The following is a 23,729-nucleotide window of genomic DNA, read 5'->3' as shown; positions in this document are numbered from 1 at the left end:
ATGCCATGTCCTCAAATTACTCATCTCTCTTTATGTGCCTGAGAGCCCATGCCAACCATGACCTTATGGACAGAAGTTCAGACACTGCCTCTGCAGGGACATGCCTTTATCCAGTAACCTAACTGTGTTCACCTTCAGGTAAATAAATGAGGCTAGGGATTTTAAGACTGTGACAATTTTCGTCATCAAGTAGTTCCCCCTGTGACGGTAAAAAGGATTCATTCAGTATCACATTTATAACAGATTGCTTGAGTTCACTAAGGATGGATTTTCTTAGATCATTAATAAGTTGTGTTTATTTTTCAATTTCCCCCATCCTGCAAGTATGTACAGGCTCAGCCATGCATTACTTTCATTAGGATAAAAAAAATTATTCAGTGTCCAAGTAGATTTGTAATTCAAAGTCAAACACATAAAAATCACCTCCTGGGAATTCCAGGAGGTCCACTGGTTAGGATTCTGCACTTTTACTGCCACGGGCATGGGTTCAATCCCTGGCTGGGAAACTAAGATACTGCAAGGCACAGCCAAAAAAAAAAAATCACCTCCTAAAGGTATTAAACTCAAAGAAACTTATGTCTTGGTTGAGTTTTATCTCATTTTCAATTTAATTAATACTGACACTGGGTTATAGTAAAGACCTCACCACACATTAGCCAATACCTTAAGACACTTTAGACGGAAGTTTAACCAGGGAGCACGATTAATAAAGAAAACAATACTTAGAAGATCTGGTATAACTTGGGCATGAAGGAATAAGTGATAATGATTAATAGTTGATTGGGAGGCAGTATGAGACAGTGGAAATAACTCTGGACAGGCAGAACTCTTGGGTTCAAATATGGTACATAATTTATATTCAGTACATGTTACGCCCTTTCTCACTCTCTAGGACAACAGCTCTGACTCTGGAGTCAGTGGAATTAGGAGTTGTGGACTCCTGTAACTACATATAAAAGTATGTGCATGTGTTCATATATGCATTTTCTTTGAGGAGAGGGCCTATAACTCTCATCAGGGTTTCAGAGCTGCTCTGTGACCACCCTACTCTAAAGTGAGTGTTATGAATTATTGCACCTGGCAAAAAGTATGCCATAGATGATGGAAGGAGAAGTGTATATATTTTTTTCTTCACCTAGATTATGAAATACATTTAGAATATGCTAGCAAAACTAATTCTCTAGGTTCTTTCTGTGAATAAAATTCCCACTTATTTAAAATAAGCCACGTAGGGCTTCCCTGGTGGCGCAGTGGTTGAGAGTCCGCCTACTGATGCAGGGGACACGGGTTCGTGCCCCGGTCTGGGCAGATCCCACATGCTGCGGAGTGGCTGGGCCCGTGAGCCATGGCTGCTGAGCCTGCGCGTCCGGAGCCTGTGCTCCGCAACAGGAGAGGCCACAACAGTGAGAGGGCTGCGTACCGCAAAAATTAAAAAAACTAAGCCACATATACATCCAAAATGCAGAATTATTTTACTTACAATTTAACCCTATTTTATAGGAAAAGATATGAAGAGGTTAAATGGTAATAAGACTGATCAAATAAAAATGGGGAATCAAACCTACATGAAGAAGCTATAAGCAAACACGCTAATCACACAGACTAATATGATTAAGAATTAAAATTTAGATGTGTACTTTTTAACAGGCAAAAAAAATGGAGAAACCTATTTTTCTATTAAAGGATAAAAACCCATATTTTTCTATTACCTATTACTATAACTTGTATTATTCTATAATAGAGAAATATGCATTTTTAAAGAGGAAATAATTTTTTGGTATTAAATACAGAAAAAAAAAAACCCTCGTAGTTTTGCCTGATGAGAAGATCAGTAATACACTGTTGTCCTTAACTACAATAGTTCACAGTTTAATGGTAAAACCATGACATCAAATCTGATTACTGATGTTAATGCACTTAAATCTATAAGAGATTTTATTTCCTGTCTTCATACATCAAAGAAGTACTCCATTCAATCACCTCTTATTAATTATTCTTAATTTCCCTGAAATAATTTCAGGACTCTGGCTTCTAATACTTATAGCATGTAAAGGCAGTAGTATCATGGAGAGCAAGATATAGCTGAAGTACATCCTTTCCACCTCTCTCATCTTAAAAAGCAATTTACATCTGAAAGATAATTTTGCAGTTTTGATCTCAAATATTTAGAATACTTTTACATATATGTGGAAAAACAGTGGAAAGATCACAAAAATGGTATTAGTATTTGTACAAGGAAAGTGAAATTAAACAATTTATCAATTTAAGATATTTTACAAATTTTCTGTAGTCATGCTGTTGAAAATTCTTTAAATACAAAAATGAAGAGATAAAATTTCAAACATATTCTTTAACCACTGATGGTCACAAAATATATGAGGTAGTCTAAATATTACAATTAATTAACAAAAAGAAGACCGTACAAATAATCCAATCAAAATAGATGTTTTCAGTACAACAGCTTAAGAAAAAATCCAGATGGATCTAAGTCAGTAAGGCCAGGGTTGAGAGTATATGCTCTGTAGTAGTGCACTACACGCAATGATGCGGCTTGTCCGGAGAATGGCATCTATGCAAACTCTACCTTGGCACTATGCCACACTTAGCTTGCTTGTCCATTCAATTAACCACCCATATACCCATCCACTCACCCCAAAGACACTCTCTGAGGATCTATCATGTACCACCAATGGTACTGGATATAGGAAATAGAGCAGTTTTGAGTCAAGCAAATGTTCATATTCCTCATGCTAATTCTCCCAAGAGCAAAGTGTTTTCCCTCTCCTAGAAGTTGTTAAAACACAGTACCTTTTAGTTTCTTGATTTCGTTACCTTAGGAAATAAGAAAATGATTAACAGGTGATCTAATAAAACCGAAGACTGATTTCCTTCTACTAAGATCATCTTCAATGGATGAAGAGTAGTTTCCAAAAGCTAAATTGAAGGACTGTCCTCATTGGAAGAAGGCAGAGGTGCTGCACAGTGAGAAACAACACATGTTCACTAAAATTTCACTCTGTAAAAGAGGCTCCTGGCTATTTCTTCCTATGGCATATTCTAAGAACAGTGAACAGTAAGTGCAGGGAATGGTCAACTTAGTCTCTTTATCGTCACAGCAAAGGAAGGCAGCGCATCAGAGTAGTTAGGAGCATGGGCTCTGATGTCAGATTGCCTAGTTTGTATCTTGGCTCTCCCACCAAGAATACTGTCTTCTCTACTGTCACAGGCTATGGTAAGGATTAATCCATGTAAAGCACTCAGTACACTGCCAGGCATTGTGAACTGCTTCTGCTGTTATCATTATGGGTTATATCGTTAGCTAAAATATGACTTAAAGTACAAGGATTGTGATTAAAGACAATTGTGTCTGAAAAAAGACTCCTAAACAAGCAGGAGGCATACAACTACATATACATCTACATACAGATGTAGTATAGAGCTGAGTTTTTAAAATGGTCTTACCAACTGCTTAGGTGAATAGTTTTCACAAAAATAGTCTTCTCTCCCCACTTGTCACTAATCACTCATTCATTCATTCCAATAATTCAATAAATATTAGCACCTACTCTATGCTAGGCTCATGATGAACTTAGGGACACAGCAGTGAATAAAAGACATATTTCTGTTCCTGCATTCTTTTAGGTGCACCACTCTAAAGACCGTGAATCTCTCTCTCTATCAAATTCTTTGAATTTTACATGTCTTTTGAATGTTCCGTATTCTGTTCTATTTTCTATTGTATCTTTTTCTTCTGGGTTTCCTCATCTGAACCACAGAACATAGAAAATAACTTGAAGTTAATTAATTATATATGATGGATGTTTTAAGGCATTTAAGATCTAGTTCTCCCCCAGAATTAGTTGAAAAAGGCTAGAGATACTAAGATTTTTTGTGGGCAGTGCCCTTTTCTGATACTTATACTATGAGAGCATATAGATATAACTATACTAATGAGAGCATGGTATATTTATATAGTAATAAAATAGAAGATATAACTAATAATAGCTACCTTTTACTGAACATTTACTTGGAATAGGCATTTTATGTATATCCCCTCTAAGCACTATGGGAAGTACACAGTATTAGACCCATTTTATAACTGAGGAAACTGAAGCCCAGAGAGGTTACTAAGTAGCCTATTAAGGGAGTACAGTTGAGCTTGTCTCAAGCTAGGTCTGTCTTACTCTGAACCCATGATATTCCACTATACCTGCCACCTTTCTACTAATAACCATGAAGTTAAATACTAATGGCTATAAGTGATTGTAATCAATTTGGTCATAATAGTTTGAGGAATAATTTTGTGTCAATACATCAAGGGGAGTAAAGGGGAAAATGGAAAGAAGAAGAAATGGGGAAAGAAAGAAGTGGAAGGGAAGGGAGAAAGGAGGAAAGAAGATACAGAAGCACCAGGAGAGAAGGATCAGGGTTTCGAGAAAGGAGGGAGAAGGGAAAAAAGTGGGGTGGGGGGGAAATGGAACTATGTTTCTGGTTTATATTGTTTATCAAAATGAACATATAAATACTCTCCCTACACACACACAAGCACATACACACTTTGTTGAGAAAAAGTTACTAATGTAGGTGGAACAGCTCTGTACTTTACTGACAGGTATTTATAATGTTCTTTGCCTTTTTCAAATATAATTTGAACTTTTTTCCAAGCTATCATCTTTAAGTTTTCAGATTTGACTGCAAAATCTGATTGGTCTGTTTTCTAACTTTTATCATAAAGAGGTATTGATAAAATATTTCTCTTGTTCATTTACTGGTATGTATAGTGCAGTTAAACTGCAACATAATGATTTATGCAACTATTAGTGTCATCAGTTCAAAAGTAACAATTTGCTTGGCACATAGTGATGCTATGTTTGCAAATTACTACCATTATTGATTTTTTAAAATAAGTACAATGATACCATATAGTACTGTTTGGAGCTATACTGTAAGTTAACATACTACATTTTGCTAAGATTTTTACTGCCCAAAGTTAGATTTAAAGAACACTGCCTGATCTATCGTACATCTGAATTCATGTTATATCATACAAGGAGTCTGTGGTGTGTGCCAAGCAATGCTATTAACAGTCAAGAGAGGTTGTAATTTAATGAAACAAACAAGGATAGGATGGTGTCACAAATAACTAATGTAGAGTTGTTCTTTTTTCTTTTCTACTGAACAGTACCACTCTGGGTTGGATTCACTGTTTATTAGATCCCGTGTTTCCTCTTTCCTGATTTACTCTTCTATTTCTGGAAGAACACATTCTCAAGTCTCTTATGAAGAAAGGAGCCATGACAGGTTAACTTCTGCATCCTTGAGTACTTTAAAAGGGCTTTATTTGGCCCTTACACTTGATTATATAGTTTGGTTGTTTATAAAATTCTGGGTGGCAAATCATTTCCCAACAGAAATTTGAAGATATTACTTCATTATATTCTAGCATCCAGTGTTACTGATAAAACTTTTGAGGCTGGTGTGAATCTTATTCTTTTGTAAGAAGACCTGTTTTTCTGTCTGATAACCTTTTAGGATCTTCTCTTCAGCCCCAAATATTGAAATATCTTAGTGTGCCTCACTGTAGGTTTTGGTTTTTCTTCTCCATTCATTATACTAGGTATTTGATGGACTCTTCCAATCTTAAGTCACCTGCTCTTTGGCTCTAGGAAATTCTCTTCTACCATTTTTTTAGAATTTCCTCTTTATTGCCTTTGTTCTTTTCCTGGAAATATAATGTCTGATGTTGGATCCCCTAGATTGAATCTCTGTACTGTTGTTAACCATTTCCCATCTTTTTGTTTTATTTTCCTAGAGATGACATAAAATTATCTTCCTGTTCTCCGCCTAAATTCTTTTTTGAAATCCTACTCTCCATTCCTTTTTCGTAGCATTTTATAATGCATAATGAATCTTCTTGATTCTCTTGGAGGATACTCAGAGATTTTTAAAGTTCTTTACTAATCTTCACTCTCTCTAGGGCCAGGTATTTTGTTTATCCTGGTCTCCCTCTCTTCCCTGTGAAAGGATTTCTTCAAATACTTGGTAATACTTGATTGTCCATTCAAATTTAAAAGGCACTAGAAATGTGAAGAGTTTTTTGTACATGGGTGGGTGGCTAGCAAGCTTCTCTTTCTGGTAAGTGGAAGGGATTTGTTCATTACACTTTGAAACCCTTAAATGCCTCAATATGGAGGGCTTTGCAATAAAGTCCCAGTTCAAACTTTTGTTGCCCAGTTTCCACCTAGGCAATTGGTCTTTGTATTTGTCTATCTGAAAGGGAAACACCTGGCTGCCAGGTTTGCTACTCATGGTAGCAAAAGTAGTGAATTATTACTTTACATACTTTTAAGCACTTCCTTTTGTTAAGCTCCAGGGCACACTCCCTTTCTCCCATGATTCTAGCAGCTGCAAGGCAGACCAACTCCTTCATTAGCTAAAGTTTCCTCCATACATTACAGGCTTCTTCTTCTGTTACTAATCCTCCATCTACTTTTCAGCTTCTGGAAATGGGTTCACATATCCCATTTATTGCTGCACTCCTCCCACTCTTTTTATTTTTTGTCATTTCAATGATGTCTTGAGGCGGAGAGGAGCTAAAGACTTGTTCTAAAATATACTTAAGGTAAACGTATATCTTAAATAGGAAGCAACCTCGTCACTTCAAAGTTCAATGGACCCGATTTTAAGAGAATGAGGCAAAAGCATTTGAGAATCATATCAATTATTAAATCTAGGAAGAAATAAAATCTGAGTACTATCTACTCCAGCTTCCCATGCCAAAGTCTTATAATTTTACTTGTATGGCAATAGTAAATAGTCATACCCACTGCATAAATACAGGACTATTTGTGAATGATGAATTAGTTAAGAATATTCTGATGTACAGATGTAGACAGTTCCCATTTGTAGTATATACTTATTCGGATTCATTATATGGCTATAAAACGTAAAGGACACCAAATTCAAAGGTACTAAGAGATGAAACTAAAGAGTATTCTGGGGCTTCCCTGGTGGCGCAGTGGTTGAGAGTCCGCCTGCCGATGCAGGGGACATGGGTTCGTGCCCCGGTCCGGGAAGATCCCACATGCCGCGGAGCGGCTGGGCCCATGAGCCATGGCCGCTTAGCCTGCGCGTCCGGAGCCTGTGCTCCGCAGCGGGAGAGGCCACAACAGTGAGAGGCCCGCGTACCGAAAAAAAAAAAAAAAAAAAAAAAAAAGAGTATTCTGATTACTGAGGTTTAGAATCAAGGAATTTGAGATGGAAGAAACCCCAGAGGCTAATGTAGTCCAATTATTTAATTTTCTGGAAGTGAAAATAGAGGCTGAGAGAGTTTCAATGAGTAGAACCAGTGAACGTCCTTTGCTATAAACTGAAAGAAACGGCTACTCATTGTAAAAATGATCAAAGCTTAATGGAGAATACAACGTCTTTAATCCCTAAAGATAAGCTTTGATCAGGTACAACTCTATGAGGACTAAGTTATCATAAATGAAACTGAGAGATGCCCAAATGACATTCATACTTACTCATTGCCCCAGTCCAGGCGCACGGTGATGTGCCGCTTAACCTCCCGCACCTGATCCTGAGTCAGGTGACCAGACAGGAGCTGCCTTCGAAGGTCAATAAGTTCATTCATCACATGGCGTAGCTTGTAGAAAAGATCTACTTTATGTTTCTGAAAGGGCATTTTTGGTGTTGGGTGAAATAAAAAAGGGATATGGAAAGGGAATGAAAAAAAAAAAAGAGAAATAGTTAAACTATGAAAAGTGCTCATTTCTCTGAACCTCTAAAAACAGGCAATGTAAAGAGAGGCTTATTTAAGAATCTTAAACCAAAGTCCTTAGTTCCTACTGTCTAAAAATCTCTACAAAGTGACATCTAACAACATAATTGATCTGGCTTATGCAAAGTACCATCTGTCTATCTCTACTCTATCCTGAACTATTAATTTTCCAGTAAGTTACTAAACTTAATCAGAACCAAAAGAAACACAGGAGCCTAGAGTGGTTTTCTCTGACAGAAGCTACTATGTATGACAAAGATTTCAACCATCCAGCAACATCCCTGGTTTCTCCAGGAAGGATACTCAAGTTGGGGTAGGCAGAGAGAGAATCACTTGCCCTATTTTAAAGAACTGTTTCAACATAAAGCTACAGTCTCTGGAGTGAGATTCATTCCAGGTTTCCAGGCCTCATCTAGCTTTAATTAGCTTTTGAAAACAGTATGTGTCCCTAGTGTCATAGAGTTCTACTCTTTTCAGTTCAGTGAAAAGTGTCACAGCTCGGTGGTTTGTGACCACCTAGAGGGGTGGGATAGGGAGGGTGGGAGGGAGGGAGACGCAAGAGGGAAGAGATATATGTATATGTATAGCTGATTCACTTTGTTATAAAGCAGAAACTAACACACCATTGTAAAGCAATTATACTCCAATAAAGATGTTAAAAAAAAACAAAAAAAAGCGTCACCTTTATAAGAGTTAAATGGAAACAGCTTAATGAACTTAATTATGGACATCACAGTGGTTTTAACAAGTAAAAAATGTAAATGCCATGACAGTAGATGCTTAACAAAAATAAGCATCTTTACTAAAGAATATAGGTTTAAGAACTAAAGTTCTATTTGCTCACAAGTGAAATCTTGATTTTGGAATCTTTCGGTTTCTGTTTTTATTATAGAGAAGCACAATTTTATATGATAATTAAAATTCTTGGAATGTAACTAATCTATAAAGAATGCTTTTAAAGACAGATCAATCTTTACCATAGTGTTAGTAAAATCTCTATCTGGATTTCCCCTAAAAAGACACTTGTCAAAATAAGCTGGATTCAAGTGACTGTAAATAAAATTATAATTATGAAGTAAATTACAAATCAGTAGAATCAGCTAATGTTTTTAAGTGGCTCTGAGCTTATGATTAAAATGTTTGGAACATCATACTACTTAGAAATCATCTAATGGAGCACTGGAGCATTAGATTTTTAAAGGTCCATCTTAAAGAGAAATTATTATTATTATATTTGGCGGTACGCGGGCCTCTCACTGTTGTGGCCTTTCCCGCTGCGGAGCACAGGCTCCGGTCGTGCAGGCTCATTGGCCATGGCTCACGGGCCCAGCCGCTCCGCGGCATGTGGGATCCTCCCGGATTGGGGCACGAACCCGTGTCCCCTGCATCGGCAGGCGGACTCTCAACCACTGCGCCACCAGGGAAGCCCAAGAGAAATTATTTTTAACTAGAAGACATTAGAAATCATGCACTCTAACTACATCAAGCTGTTCTTTCTTCACTCAATGAACATATGAAGAAAACTTAAGCACCTTGATGGTACACAATGCTGGCAGATGGGCAGAACTCAAATTCTTGCCAGCTCAAATGCAACAAAGCCTAAGCAAATTACATCTGCAAAACTGAGATCTTGAGATAAGCAATAAAGGCAATGTGGTGTTTGTTTCCAGCACATGCATTTCTTTATGATAAATCAGGGCCACCTGTCTAAGTTTAAAATAGAAAGTTAGGATTATTATTTTCCCATCAAGCCATACACAACAATCCACTACATACATATACAAGCATTGATTTATTCATTCAATTAACAAATGCTTATGGAGCACCTGCTGAGTGCTATTACTTCGTTGTGATCAAAAGTCCCTACTCTCTTGGGCTTCCCTGGTGGCACAGTGGTTGAGAGTCCGCCTGCCGATGCAGGGGACATGCGCTCGTGCCCCGGTCCGGGAGAATCCCACATGCCGCGGAGCGGCTAGGCCCGTGAGCCATGGCTGCTGAGCGTGCACGTCTGGAGCCTGTGCTCCGCAATAGGAGAGGCCACAACAGTGAGAGGCCCGCGTACCGCAAAAAAAAAAAAAAAAAAAAAAGTCCCTACTCTCATGGTGCTTTCATTCTAGAGAGCAGAGATAGACCATACACAAATACATAATGGTGGTGAAAATTCTAAGAAGAAAAATTAAAGCAGGATAGGGACAGTGGGTGGCCAACGGTGCATTGGCTGGGGAGTAGGAGAAGTTACTGCTTCAGGTAGAATGGTCAGGGAAAGGCTTCCTTGTGAGCCGAACTTTAAGTAGAAACCTGAATGAAATAAAGTGACAGCATTTAGGAAAACTGGGGAAATTTTATAGGCATGAGAAACAGCAAGAGCAAATGCCTCAATGTGGAAGTGAACTTGGCATATTCACAGAGAGTAAAGAAGTCAGCGCACCTGGAGCAAAGTGAACAAGGGGGAAAGTGGTGATGATGCAGAGAGGCAACACAGACCAGATTAGGCAGGGCCTTTGTAAATTATGTTAAGGTCTTTAGCTTTTACTCCCAGCAAGATGAGAAGCCACTGGAGATCTGGAATAGAAGAGTGATGTGATATGACATAAGTCTTGAAAGCATTACTCTGAGTGCTCTGTTGAAAATAAATCATGAAAAGGCAAAGAGGACAGTGGGGGTTCCAGTTAGGAAACTATTTATTGCAACAATCCACATGATGATGGTTGACTGGACAAAGGTAAGAATGGTAAAGGTAAACATTTCAGAGTTTGGAATTTTGACATGTTTTGTAGTTAGAGCTGTCAAGATCTGCTGATAGATTAGATGTGAGATATGAATGGAATCAAGGATCATTCTTTTTCCTAACCTGAGAAGCATGTCTGGAAGAGGGAAACAAGGTTCAATTAGGACATGCTAAGTTTGACACCGAGTTTCAACATTCAGAGGTCAGGAAAGTGAGGAGAATCTAGCAAAGGAAATTGAGAAGTAAGCAGTGAAGTGAGAGGAAAAGCAAGAGAGTATTGAAAACAGGGTTTAAGGAGAACTTTGTTAAATGCACTGAGAGGTTAAATAAAATATAGACTGAGAACTGGCCACTGGATTTGGCACTGTGGTGGCCATCACTGAGCACTGATGGAATGGGTGGAGTGAGTTCAAGAGTAATGGGAAAGGAGGGAATGGAGACAGAGCATAGACAACTCTTTTGTAGAACTTTCAGTAACTGGAAGCAGAGAAATGTAGCAAAACAGGGTTGTGCTATGGAGGGAGGGTTTTTTTTTAATGAAACATAATTTTAGGCTATTTGTATACAGAAGAGAATAATCTAGTAGAAGGGAAAATTTGATGATGCAGGTGTTAAATCCTTAAGTAGTCAAGAAGAGATGGGTCCCAGGTTAAAAGGTGGGGGAGGGGGGGGTAAGGTTTCGCTTAACCAGGATACTCTATTGTCACAGAGAGGAAGGGCAAAGAACTGAGTAATGACACAGATAGTTGGGAGACTTGGTGATAGAACTAAATTTTTCCTCTGGCTGCTTTATTGTCAAGGAAATAAAAAGCAAAGTCATCAGCTGAGAGTGAGTAGAGTGGAAGAGGGTGTTAGAGGTTTGAAAACAGAGGAAAAGACATTAAAAAGTCTCATGGAGAGTGGTAACACAAATCAGGGGAAAGATAGTTCAACTGTTAGATGGTTTTGAGATTTGTGAACACTAATTAAAAGTGCAGTTTTGTGTCTTTTTTAAAGCTACATATAATGAAGTATATTGATACTGAAATATCACATATATATGTATGTGTATGCATGTGTGTATGCATATATACATGCACACACATAACATATACTCACATACATACAATATCTATGTAATAACATGCACACACACATACAATAGCAATGCAAGAATATGCTAATATACTCTTTTAAGGCATTATATGGTTATTTATTTTTTTTAGTCAAGAGTTTCTAACAGATTGTATTTTCCAAACATGACAACAATATCTCCCATCCCAAGTGCTCTTCTGCAAAAATGTGAATCTGACACTCCCCTGGTATGAACTGGAACCTATTTCTTTCTTTCTTTCCTTTTTTTTTTTTGCCCTGCCTTGTAGCTAGGGGGATCTTAATTCCCCGGCCACCAAAGTGAAAGCTTAAGAGTCCTAACCACTGGACCACCAGGGACTTCCCTGGAACCTACTTCTTTACAGCCTTAAACCTGGGCAGGCCCTGAGACTGCTCTGACCAATCAAACATTACAGTAGTGAGCTGAGCTAGTTCTAGGCATAGCCCTTAACTAGTCTGGCAGCTTCTGCTTCCTGTCTCTTAGAATACATGCTCTTGGGAGGTTCCCTCTCAGAATCCAGCCGCCTTGTGGTGAAAAGCCCAAGCTACGTGGAGAGGCCACAAGGAGACACTCCATTAAGCAGTCCCAGCTGTGTGAGTGATGCATGTTAGATGCCACACCTAGCCAAGCCACACTGTCAGAAGACTACAGCTTCTGCCAATATCTGACTGCAACAGAATGAGAAACCCTATGTGGAACTGCCCAGCTGAGCTCACTCTATCCAGAGAAGAATGAAATATAATAAACAGTGGGTTTTTTTGCGGTACGCGGCCCTCTCACCACTGTGGCCTCTCCCGTTGCGGAGCACAGGCTCCATGGCCATGGCTCACAGGCCCAGCCTCTCCATGGCATGTGGGATCTTCCCCGACCAGGGCACAAACCCGTGTCCCCTGCATTGGCAGGCAGACTCTCAACCACTGCACCACCAGGGAAGCCCTAAACAGTTGTTTTAAGCCACAAAGCTTTGGGGTAGTTTGTTATGTAGATAACCAGAACAACTGTACAGTATTTTTTTCCAATAGAAAATCAGTTACTGTTCCTAATTATATAAAGCTGGGAATACTAACCCTGCACTAAGAATGAAATGGATACCATCAGAAAGCAGCACTACTATTATAATCAATGTGGTGCTAATTTCTTTTTCCAGACCAACCTAATGGCCTCTTTGACCAGAGGTCCTAGCCCTAGAGGCTCCACCAGCACTGCTCTGACACCACATGGTACTCTTGGGTTTGTTAGCAGAAGAGAACACACGCCATTCAACCTGAACAATATCGGAGACTGGCTCCAGAGCACACAATTTACCTAAGAGCACTCGATGCCACAGGACAGCTAAATACCCCACTCAGGCTGAAAAATCCTTTTCTACCGAGAAACCTACTCCTTAGTCGATCAAAATAACAGTATATGAGGGATACCTAAGAGATATTGCGGGTTTGGTTCCAGATGACCACAATAAAGTGAATACTGCAATAAAGAGAGCTGCACAAATTTTTTGGTTTCCCAGTGCATATAAAAGTTACCTTTACACTATTCTGTAGTCTATTAAATGTGCAATAGCATTATGTCTAAAGAAACAATGTATATACCTCAATGAAAAATATTTTATTGCTAAAAAAATGCTAACCATCATCTGAGCCTTCAGTGAGTAACAGTAGTAACAAAGATTACTGATCACAGATCACCATAACAAATACAATAATGAAAAAGTTTGGGCTTCCCTGGTGGCACAGTGCTTTAGGAATCCGCCTGCCAATGCAGGGAACACGGGTTCAAGCCCTGGTCCAGAAAGATCCCACATGCCGTGGAGCAACTAAGCCCGTGCGCCACAACTACTGAAGCCCATGCGCCTAGAGCTCGTCCACCGCAACAAGGGAAGCCACCACAATGAGGAGCCCGCACACAGCAACGAAGAGTAGCCCCCGCTTGCCGCAACTAGAGAAAGCCCGCATGCACCAAAGACCCAACACTGTCAGAAATTAAAAAAAAAATAAAAAGATTTAAAGAAATTTTTTTAAAGACGAGGAAAAAGAAATCTTAGCAACACATTTAGCCTCTCCAAAAGCTCTAATATTTGTCAAGAATGGTCACAGAATTTGGAAAGTATACCAAAGAATCAGTAGAAGTGATACATTTAGAATAATTAAATTACTTTGCCAGCACAAGCCAGGTAGAATTTGCCTTATCATTGTGAAAGAATTCCGGAGCTCTGCAGAAATACGCCAGATTTAAAAATTATTTTTACTAAACTGCTTGTAACTCAGTGTTGCAAGAAAGATTGTGCTGCAATGATGCCTCTGGGTCAGTAAATGAGTAAAGTTGTAGAATATCCATCATAAACATGCTAACTTTATTTTAAAACTATATATGCATAAAGATTGTTTAACATATGCTAATATAAGATTATAAAATCTAATTTAAAGAAAATTACATCAAAAGTACGGCTCTCATCAAAGAGAGCCATAGTACTAAAAACTTTGGGTCAAAATCAATTTAATGGAAATTAAACATTGCATCTCAAGTTTAAGTTGTTAAGGGATGATTCCCAGATCTCTCTCCATTTTACATTTTACTTTTGAACATTCTTTTATTTACTCCTTTTATTTCTCGCTAAAAGATTAACCATTAAGAACCCAGATATATTCAAACTTCTCCAGTATTTCTTTCTTTAATTGCTATTAATAATCAAGTGTCTTACTGTGAAGTAAACTAACCCTATTTGAAATATTTATATTATATACCAAAGCTCTAGCACTCATCCCAGTATAATACAAAAAATATCTAAACTGCAGTGCTTGCAATTTTAATGAACTTTCTGCCAAAAATATCTTTAAGCCCAAGAATTTAAACTTTCATTTTAGGTTGTTCAACAACTTAGTTGGCCAAGGCTTGAAACTGATTTTCAAAAGAGAAATTTCTGTGAAACAAGAGATGTAAATCCAACCTATTTCACACAGATCTTCAAGCATATATTTTCAAGAAATAAGAATGCAAGTAAGTAATGTGGAAATTCTTTTAAAACTCCTCACTAATATGGAGGTGTGTCTATATACTCTCTTTGCTTGACATACATATTTACTCCTCCACCTCTCACAGGCCTACATGTCTTCCTCACTCCAGTCTCAACCCAAACACATCCTCCCTCACAGGCTTGTTGATAACCAAAATAATACCACTTATAGCTTCAATCCTCTTTTACAACACAAATATTTACAGGAGAGTTAAGACTTAAAAGTCTTAGTTTAAGTAAGCCTATCATATTCTTTCCCTAGAGCAGATAAGGATCTTGCTAAGAAGGGATCAAAGCTAACTGAAAGGTAAGTAAAATATCAGTGATATAAAAAATGGAAGCTCCAGTTGCTGATGTCAAGGGCACCCATTCACGATTCTGAACACAGTGAACTTACCTAACAGTGGGCTGTGGACAGCTGAGGCATTCTCAGGCTCAGAGCCCTTCTACACAAGACTGAACAAAGCTCTACTTAAAGGCAGCATTTAATATGTCTCCCCTAGATACCTCTTTTTAGATACAGAGACCAATAAGAAACCAGCCCCAATTACCCCCTCCTCCAAATGTTAAAAGTTGAAAGCTGGAAAGTAGATAACTGGGCCAAAATAAAAGACTGAAAACTAAGCCCGGTGGCTTAGTAGTAGGTAGAAATACACACCCGTTCACCCTGGGCTGAACAGCTGGTGTTTGTCAAGTGGAGTAAAACTGAAGCTTTGTTTTCCCTAGACACTCCAAGGACAAAGTTAGTGGCAAGAGCTGAGCTTGCTGAAGTAAAGAGATAAGATGACCACTCCTGAGGTCAAGGAAAACTTCCGTGTCTGCAAATGCGCAGGAAGGCTCCTTGGGGGTCAAAAAGGGAGGGAGCGCCACCCCATAATAAGTGTGGACATACCCCCACAGACCTCTGCGGTGGACTCCATCTTAGCAAAAAGTTGTGCACGCATGTTGGGGAGGGTCCTAGAACCAGTCAAGTGTGAAGAAAGAAACAAGATAACTGACCAAAGGTAAACAAAGACTCAGAAGAACTGTCCTATATAAGTGATTTAAATCACCTCTTTACTGCACTCCTCCTCATTAGAGAGGAGGCCCATACACTTTTTCTCCAGGCGTGTATTTCTGCCTTGCTTCTGCCTTAAATAAACAAACTGCCTGTCTGTGTGCTCTCCCACATGTTATGCTGTGTCTCTGATAATAAACTTTGTACCTTTTTTTTACAGTTTTTGCCTACTTGAGAAATTCATTTTTCAAACGGGGTAAGAGCCAGGGCCACTTTGCTTCTAGCCTCTAGCCCCTGGTGATCTGATGGCTAGGATTCCTGGTTTTCATCCAGGCTACCCAGGTTCAATTCCTGGGCAGGGAACTAAGATCTCTCTTCAGGACCACTCACTGCTCTCTCTCCGAGATCGGAGGGGTGGGGAGAGGAAGGAAATCTATAAGAATGAAGCCCATTATGTGCAGAAAGACTCAGGCTCTGGAGGTACCAAGAACCTCTGAAGATGTATATGTGCATGTGCCAGTGCGGTAGGTCTGGTGCATGAGCTTGGGAAATGGAAACAGGAGAACTGGTTAAAAGGCTTTTAAAAGGCTTTAAGACCTTCAGATAATCACTCCTACTCTATTCTGCCAGGCTTTTTCCACATGATAGTTTTACTCTCTACAGAGGTTAAAACAGAGTCTAAACTACTGCAGGGCACCAAACAGAGCTGATGATGTTAAAACAGGGAAATTAAGTCAAAGACTATGTAATAAATGATGCCCTTGGTGCCCTTCCCACACTGAGCTCGCGAAGTGTTGATAGCCAGACTTTTGCCTTCCTAGGAAGGAGAATGAAGGATTCCTCACTGGGAAAATTCAGCCAGGGGAAAAGACCCAGAAATACTGACAGTTGCTCTCCTTCTCCCATGAGAAGCCAGGCTCTCTTCTGATCACTGTACAGTAATATCTGCCAGTTGGTAAAAACTAGCCCCATTCACAGAGCTTTCTGTCAAATTTTTAATGCATCATTCTTAAGTATGAATGGAAAAGAATACCATATAATGAATAAAGCTTCCAACATGAAGGAATGAGACCTAAAGCAATCAGAAAAATGGAAATTGGAGGAAATAGAAACAATTCCAGGAACAAAAGAAGATTCCAAAGAAATAATAATTAACATTCATGAGAGCATAAACATTATAGTACATCCCTGAAAAAAAGAACAGGATATAACACAGGAGAAAAAGATCCAGAGCCCAAAAAAGCTTTCAGAAGGCAAAAAGAGGATAGCTGTAATTTAAAACAAAATTCAGTAATAATGATAGAATAGAACTTTGAGGGATTCTGCCAGAGAGTAAAACAAAAAACATAATACAATGGATAAATGGGTGAGAAAATATAAGAAAACTGGTGAATCATTCCAGGATGTCCAATTCTAATAAAAGAGTTCTAGGAAGAAAAAACTGTGAAAACAGAGAGGAAGAAACTGCAAACGAAGTAATACAATAAATATCCCAGAACTGAGGGAAATGAGTTTTCAGGATGATAGAACTCACTGGGGAGCCAGCATAATCAACAGGAAAAAACAAAAAAAGCCCATGTAAGACACATCGCTGTAAAACAGCAGACCACTGGGGACAAAGAGACCATCCTAAAATCTTTCATGAAAACAACTTGTCAATAAAAGACTAGAATGACATTGGACTTCTCAATAACAACACTGGAAGCTAGAAAATAATGAAGCAATACTTTAAAACTTCTGTACTTTATTTGTAACCAAGAATTTTATATCAAGCTAAACTAACTATCAAGGTAATGGTAGTCTAAAGACATTTCAAGTATGCAAAATATCAAAAAAATTTCTCCTACACATTTTTCTCAGGAAATTATTGAGAAAGTAATTAATCAAATGAGGAAGTAAACCAAAAATTAAGGTGACACTGGTTTAACCCAGGAGACAAAGGAACATGGGAGGGGGCAAAGAAAATTGTCTGGCCAACACAGGAGGTTGGAGGGCTCCATACAGGATGTCACTGGGAAAAAAAATTAAACTTATAAAATACCTAAAGTATTTGAATATACTCAAAGAAGATTTTCATTTCTGCCAGAAGTCTAGGAGAAGGAAAACTGAGAAAACAAAACAAATGAAAAGAGAAACAATTATTAATATAAAAAAACAAAGTTACACAAGAAAGAAAGGAAATGTAACTTTAATTCACTATATGGCTCAGAAGTAAAAGTAATTACACAGACATAGTAGCAACTGCATATTGACTTAACCAAAAAAAAAAAGGTGATATAACTATTTTGGAAGTACTGGAAGAGGGAAAGAGTATACGTGTATGGAGAAGAACATTCAGAGCTTAATTCTTATCTTCTATAATAAGAAATCATTAAATGACATCTAAAATAGAAAAAATCAAGATGTACATTAAAAGAATATTATTTAGAAATATGAAATATTAGAAGAAATAGCTAAAAGAACTGAATAAAATAAGTATGGAACAGAAATCAGGAATGGAAGAGATAGGGCCAAAAACTACTATTTTTCATTAAAGGCCTAGTTATTTTTAATATATTATTTAAAAACCCATATATACATATTTCTTTGATTTTTTTAAAAAAAAGAAATTAAATAACCCCTAACATAAAAGCCCCTCCCCCATCCCCTACACGAAGTGTGTTTCTCTGGGTCACAAAGTTAAGCAGTCTCAATTCAGCCTTCACTGCCGTTTATTACTTTAAATATTAACAAATGAAAGCAGCCAAACCTGCACAAGTGCAATGATCCCCTGCTGAATCACCACAAAAACTAGATCATTTATATATCTCACTCCCAGAGTGAATGAAAAATGAAACACATTCCACAGCAGAAAAAATGCCCTTGAGAAAGCTTTGTCTCTTGACTGCAGCATAGCATCTGTCCATTCACAGCTTCCACATTCTGGTGACAGTATATACAGGGCAGAAATGATAGCAGCTACCCTGCCAAGCAAGCCCCTTCAGAATATGAGTCACCCAGCTTCAGCAAAGAATGGGAAAGGCAGAAGGTGCACATTTGCATCCAAGTTATCTAAGATGCTTCATGAACAGTACTTTCACACAAGGCCGTAATTCCAAGGGCATAAAGGGATTTTGCTGTGCCAAATCCTAACCCTGTCTGCTCTAGTCTTACCTATTGAAATAAACAAACAAAACAGCTGGGAACTTTAAATAAAAACACAAATTTACTTCACCCCACCACCCCACTCTTACAATTTATATTGAACACCATTAAAAACATTCAATCTGTGAAACTTATCCAAACAATCTCCTGTCTTCCTACTACTGACCCTTGCTCTGGGGGGTTCATAATTCTTTAATATCAAGACAATACAGCATAGTGATAAGGGTACTGGCTCTAGAGTCAGAATGCCTTGTTTTCTATCTCAACTCTGTGAACTGCAGTGCCTCAGGCAAATTTACTAATCTCTGCGAGACTTTGGTTACCTCATCCTTTTAACAATAACAACAAAAAAAGGAGCATCTATCTAGGGTTATTACAGGGGTTAACTGCACCTGGAACCTAGTAAGTTCTCTTGAGTAAAGTTATTACCACAATACATTCCTTGCCCTCCCTCCAACAGACATTCTTCTCTGGACTAGGCTACCAAACAACACCAAGTCATCTAAATGTGCTTCCAAACTATGATCATGGCACCCCTGCCAGGGCACCACGTCTGGCCTTGGCCCTTGAATCTTACTATGTGCACATCCCTAATAATAATCCTTGTCAACCTCCTGGTAACCATGGTCTTGATTTGTATCCTTTTATTCTTTCATGTTTTAACTACCTATGTATGTATTCCTTAAAAAGTATCCTCGCCAATGCTTATTTGTGTTTTGTTTTGTTTTGTTTTTTTGTTTTTTTTGGCTGTGTTGGGTCTTCATTGCTGCGCGCAGGCTTTCTCTAGTTGCGGTGAGTGGGGGTTACTCTTCATTGCAGTGTGCGGGCTTCTCATTGCGGTGGCTTCTCTTGTTGTGGAGCATGGGCTCTAGGCACGCGGGCTTCAGTAGTTGTGGCTCACAGGCTCAGTAGTTGTGGCTCGCAAGCTCTAGAGTACAGGCTCAGTAGTTGTGGCGCACGGGCTTAGTTGCTCTGCGGCATGTGGCATCTTTCCAGACCAGGTCTTAAACCCATATCCCCTGCATTGGTAGGTGGATTTTTAACCACTGCAGCACCAGGGAAGCCCCTATTTGTGTTCTTTTTGATGATAGCCATTCTGACAGAGGTGTGAGGTGGTATCTCATTGTGGTTTTGATTTGCATTTCTCTAATAATTAATGCTATTGAACATTTTTTCATGTGCCTATATATTTTCTTTGGAAGAATGTGTTTATGCCTTCTGTCCATTTTTTTTTTTTTTTTTTTTTTTTGCGGTACGCAGGCCTCTTACTGTTGTGGCCTCTCCCATTGCGGTGCACAGGCTCTGGACGCGCAGGCTCAGAGGCCATGGCTCACGGGCCCAGCTGCTCTGCGGCATGTGGGATCTTCCCGGACCGGGTCATGAACCCGGGTCCCCTGCATCAGCAGGTGGACTCTCAACCACTGCGCCACCAGGGAAGCCCCTTCTGTCCATTTTTTAATTGGGTTGTTTTTTTTTGCTATTGATTTGTATAAGCTGTTTATATATTTTGCACAGTACTACCTCAACCAGTCAGAATGGCCATCATCAAAAAGTCTACAAATGATAAACGCTGGAGAGAACGAATGGAGAAAAGGGAACCCTAGTACACCACTGGTGGGAATGTAAAATTGGTGCAGCCACTATGGAAAACAGTATGGAGCTTCCTCAAAAAACTAAAAGTAGAACTACCATACGACCTAGCAATTCCACTCCTGGCGATATACCCAAAGAGAATGAAAACACTAATTCAAAAAGATACATGCACCCCAATGTTCACAGCAGCATTATTTGCAATAGGCAAGATATGGAAGCAACCTAAGTGTCCATCAACAGATGAATGGGTAAAGAAGATGTGGTACATATACAATGGAATATTACTTGCCCATAAAAAATGAAATTTTGCCATTTGTAACAACATGGATGGATATGGAGGGTATTATGCTTCACAAAATAAGTCAGACAGAGAAACACAAACACTGTATGATATCACTTATATGTGGAATCTAAAAAAATAAACACACAAATGAATATATCAAAACAGAAACAGACTCACAGATATAGAGAAGAAATGAGTGGTAACTAGTAGGTAGGGGGAAGTGGGGAAGGGCAAGATAACGGTAGGGAATTAAGGGGTACAAACTACTGTGTACTAAATAAATAAGCTACAAGGATACATTATACAACACAGGGAATATAACCAATATTTTATAATAACTTTGAATGGAGTATAATCTATAAATATACTGAGCCACTATGTTTTTCACCTGAAACTAATATAATAAATCAACTACACTTCAACCAAAAAAGATAAAAAAATTATAAGGAATTGCTACAAATCAACAAGAAAAAGAAAAATCCCAAATGAAAAATAGCAAGTGATATGAATAATAATTAACAAAAAGGGAAATCCTAAAAAGAAATACATAAAGCAATGGTCACCAATACTGCTAGCTTAAAAAAGGAAAAAAAGCAAAGGATGACAATAAGATGCCACTTTTATATCCAACAGAATTGTAAAAATCATGAAAGTACAGCCCAGTCAGCAATTTGGGGGAGTAATCTGGTGAAGTTAAATAGGCATATACTCTACAATGCTGCAATCCCACTCCCAGTGATATCCCAGAGAAACTCTCACATAGGTCCCTGAGGAAATTTATAGGATGTTTATCACAGTACTATTTCTAGCAGCAGGAAGCTGGAGGCAAACTAGGAGCAACAGTAAGAGAATAAAGGGGAAAATAAGGTGTAAGAGAGGAGGCTTAAATGTACTTATGACTATAGTGTGCCATGAACCAGGGAGTATAAAAATATCTCAACCGTCCCTTAAGTTCCAAAAGAAAATATAATAAACAAAACAATATGCCAAGTTATCATTCTACAGTGAAAAATAGTAAGACAGTCTGATGTTGGCACTGGCCTTACCAACACTGTACCTAAAGAGTCAAAACATCAGAAGGCTGCACACTTGGAGTGAACTCTAACAAGGGGAAATGGATGTGTCATATGAATCATCAAAGGATATTCAAAGGACAGTCAGATGGTCTGATGCATGCATCTCTATAACATAATGAAACCAGATCTCTCTCTGCTGTATAAATGCCTCTTCTTCTATAGACTGGGCTTCATGAAATCTCCACTGGCTCTGATTATTCTGAATAGGTGATTTATGCTGCAGTTCCTGGCTTTTACCTTTTTCTGGTTCAAATCTTAAATTCCACTTTACTTCATAGCTGACTGCTGAAAAACCAGTTCTTTCCTGCCTAGAACCTGGAACCTTGCTTATCCATTACATATATGCACCAGTTTACCAGAGGGATGTGCCCCCAAGATGGAAAGGGTAGGGCCAGTTTAACAAGACTCCCTTTTCCAGGACTTCCCTGGCGGTCCATTGGTTAAGACTCTGCCTTCCAATGCAGGGGGTGTGGGGTTCCATCCCTGGTCAGGAAGCTAAGATCCCACATGCCTTGGAGCCAAAAAGCAAAACACAAAGCAGAAGCAATATTGTAACAAATTCAATAAAGACTTCAAAAATGGTCAACATCAAAAAAAAAAGACTCCCTTTTCCCTATAAAGTATCTGGATGGGCAGTACTAACATCTGACTCTGTGATTCTCCTTTTTTTAATGTTTCTATCATTTACAAATCACTCTTCTGGCTGACACACTTTCCTTTAGATAAATTCATGCTAGTTCCTAAAAAGTCCAGTATGCTGCATTCCTTTTCTAAGGCAATTACAACTATGCTGTGAACAATTATATATTGGCTTTGTAACTAACTCCCAAAGGGAAAACTTATTTCCGTAGTTCAAAAGTTCTTAGGGATGATAACCTCATTTTTACCTTCTTTTATTGACTTTAAGGTTGTAATAGGGAAGAACAAATCTGACTCCATATCAGATCTGTTTCTTTTACTTTAACCTTTGTGCTCTGTTGCCTGTGCTTGGTTATGCTGGCTCTGCATCTTTTGTCAAATAATGTTGCCAATAGCCTGAAATATACAGGATAGCCTATTCTTAGGGCTCTGACCTTTATATTTTTTTAATTTTTCAAAATTTATTTTATTTTTTTGGCTGTGTTGGGTCTTCATTGCTGCATGCTGGCTTTCTCTAGTTGCGGCAAGCGGGGACTGCTCTTCATTGCAATGTGTGGGCTTCTCATTGCAGTGGCTTCTCTTGTTGCGGAGCACAGGCTCTAGGCGCATGGAATTCAGTAGTTGTGGCACGTGGGCTCAGTAGCTCTGGCTCACGGGCTCTAGTGCGCAGGCTCAGTAGTTGTGGTGCACGGGCTTAGTTGCTCCACGGCATGTGGGATCTTCCCAGACCACGGCTTGAACTGGTGTCTCCTGCACTGGCAGGCAGATTCTTAACCACTGCACCACCGGGGAAGTCCCAGGGCTCTGGCCTTTAATGGTCCATTCATATAGAGATAAAAAGTTGCAAAACAGAGAATAACATTTCTTTGGTTGGAGGTTTACAAGGACATCATGACCTAAGTGGACAGCTGCAAGAACAAAGGATTCCAACACCAAGAAGTGTGAAACTAACCACGCCCCTCCCTCAGCTTGCCTTTAAACGTGCTTTGCTGAAACCCTTCAGAGAGTTCAGGGATTTTTGGGTACCAGCCACCCATCTCCTCGCAAGGCCCTGCAATAAACCTTTCTCTGCTCCAAACTCCAACATTTCAGTTTGTTTGGCCTCACTGTGTGTTGGGCATACGAACTTTGTTCAGTAACAAGGCCAGAGCTAGCATTTAACTTAGATATGGCCTCTGAATTGCCTCTTACTGACGTTTCCTAGTCACTGACTTGCCGAGTGTAATGAATTCCTCCCCAGTTCAAGCCTTTTCTCTTAATAATCAGTATACATCTTTTATGGGACCCTCAAGTCTGATCAGCATTTGATAAGCTTATGGCAATTTTAATTCATAGTTTAAGGGTCATGGCCAGAAAATCAAGAGTTCCCATTCAGTTGAAAGT

The 23,729-nt window shown here is 38.9% G+C and overlaps 1 protein-coding gene across 12 annotated transcripts in view; it reads right to left on the bottom strand.

Moving 5' to 3' along the window:
- DOCK3 (dedicator of cytokinesis 3) overlaps window positions 1-23,729 on the bottom strand; it is a 405,644-nt gene that overhangs the window by 197,701 nt on the left and 184,214 nt on the right. For all 12 annotated transcript variants that reach the window (XM_067754576.1, XM_067754570.1, XM_067754573.1 and 9 more), the window contains exon 6: window positions 7,527-7,675. In XM_067754576.1, coding sequence (XP_067610677.1) covers window positions 7,527-7,675 — 149 coding nt within the window. The remainder of the gene's footprint in view (window positions 1-7,526; window positions 7,676-23,729) is intronic.

Source organism: Pseudorca crassidens, chromosome 10 (assembly GCF_039906515.1).
Source record: "Pseudorca crassidens isolate mPseCra1 chromosome 10, mPseCra1.hap1, whole genome shotgun sequence".
Taxonomy (NCBI): Eukaryota; Metazoa; Chordata; class Mammalia; order Artiodactyla; family Delphinidae; genus Pseudorca; species Pseudorca crassidens.
The sequence above is the reverse complement of the archived record's forward strand: the minus strand, read 5'-3'. Positions and strand labels throughout refer to the sequence as shown.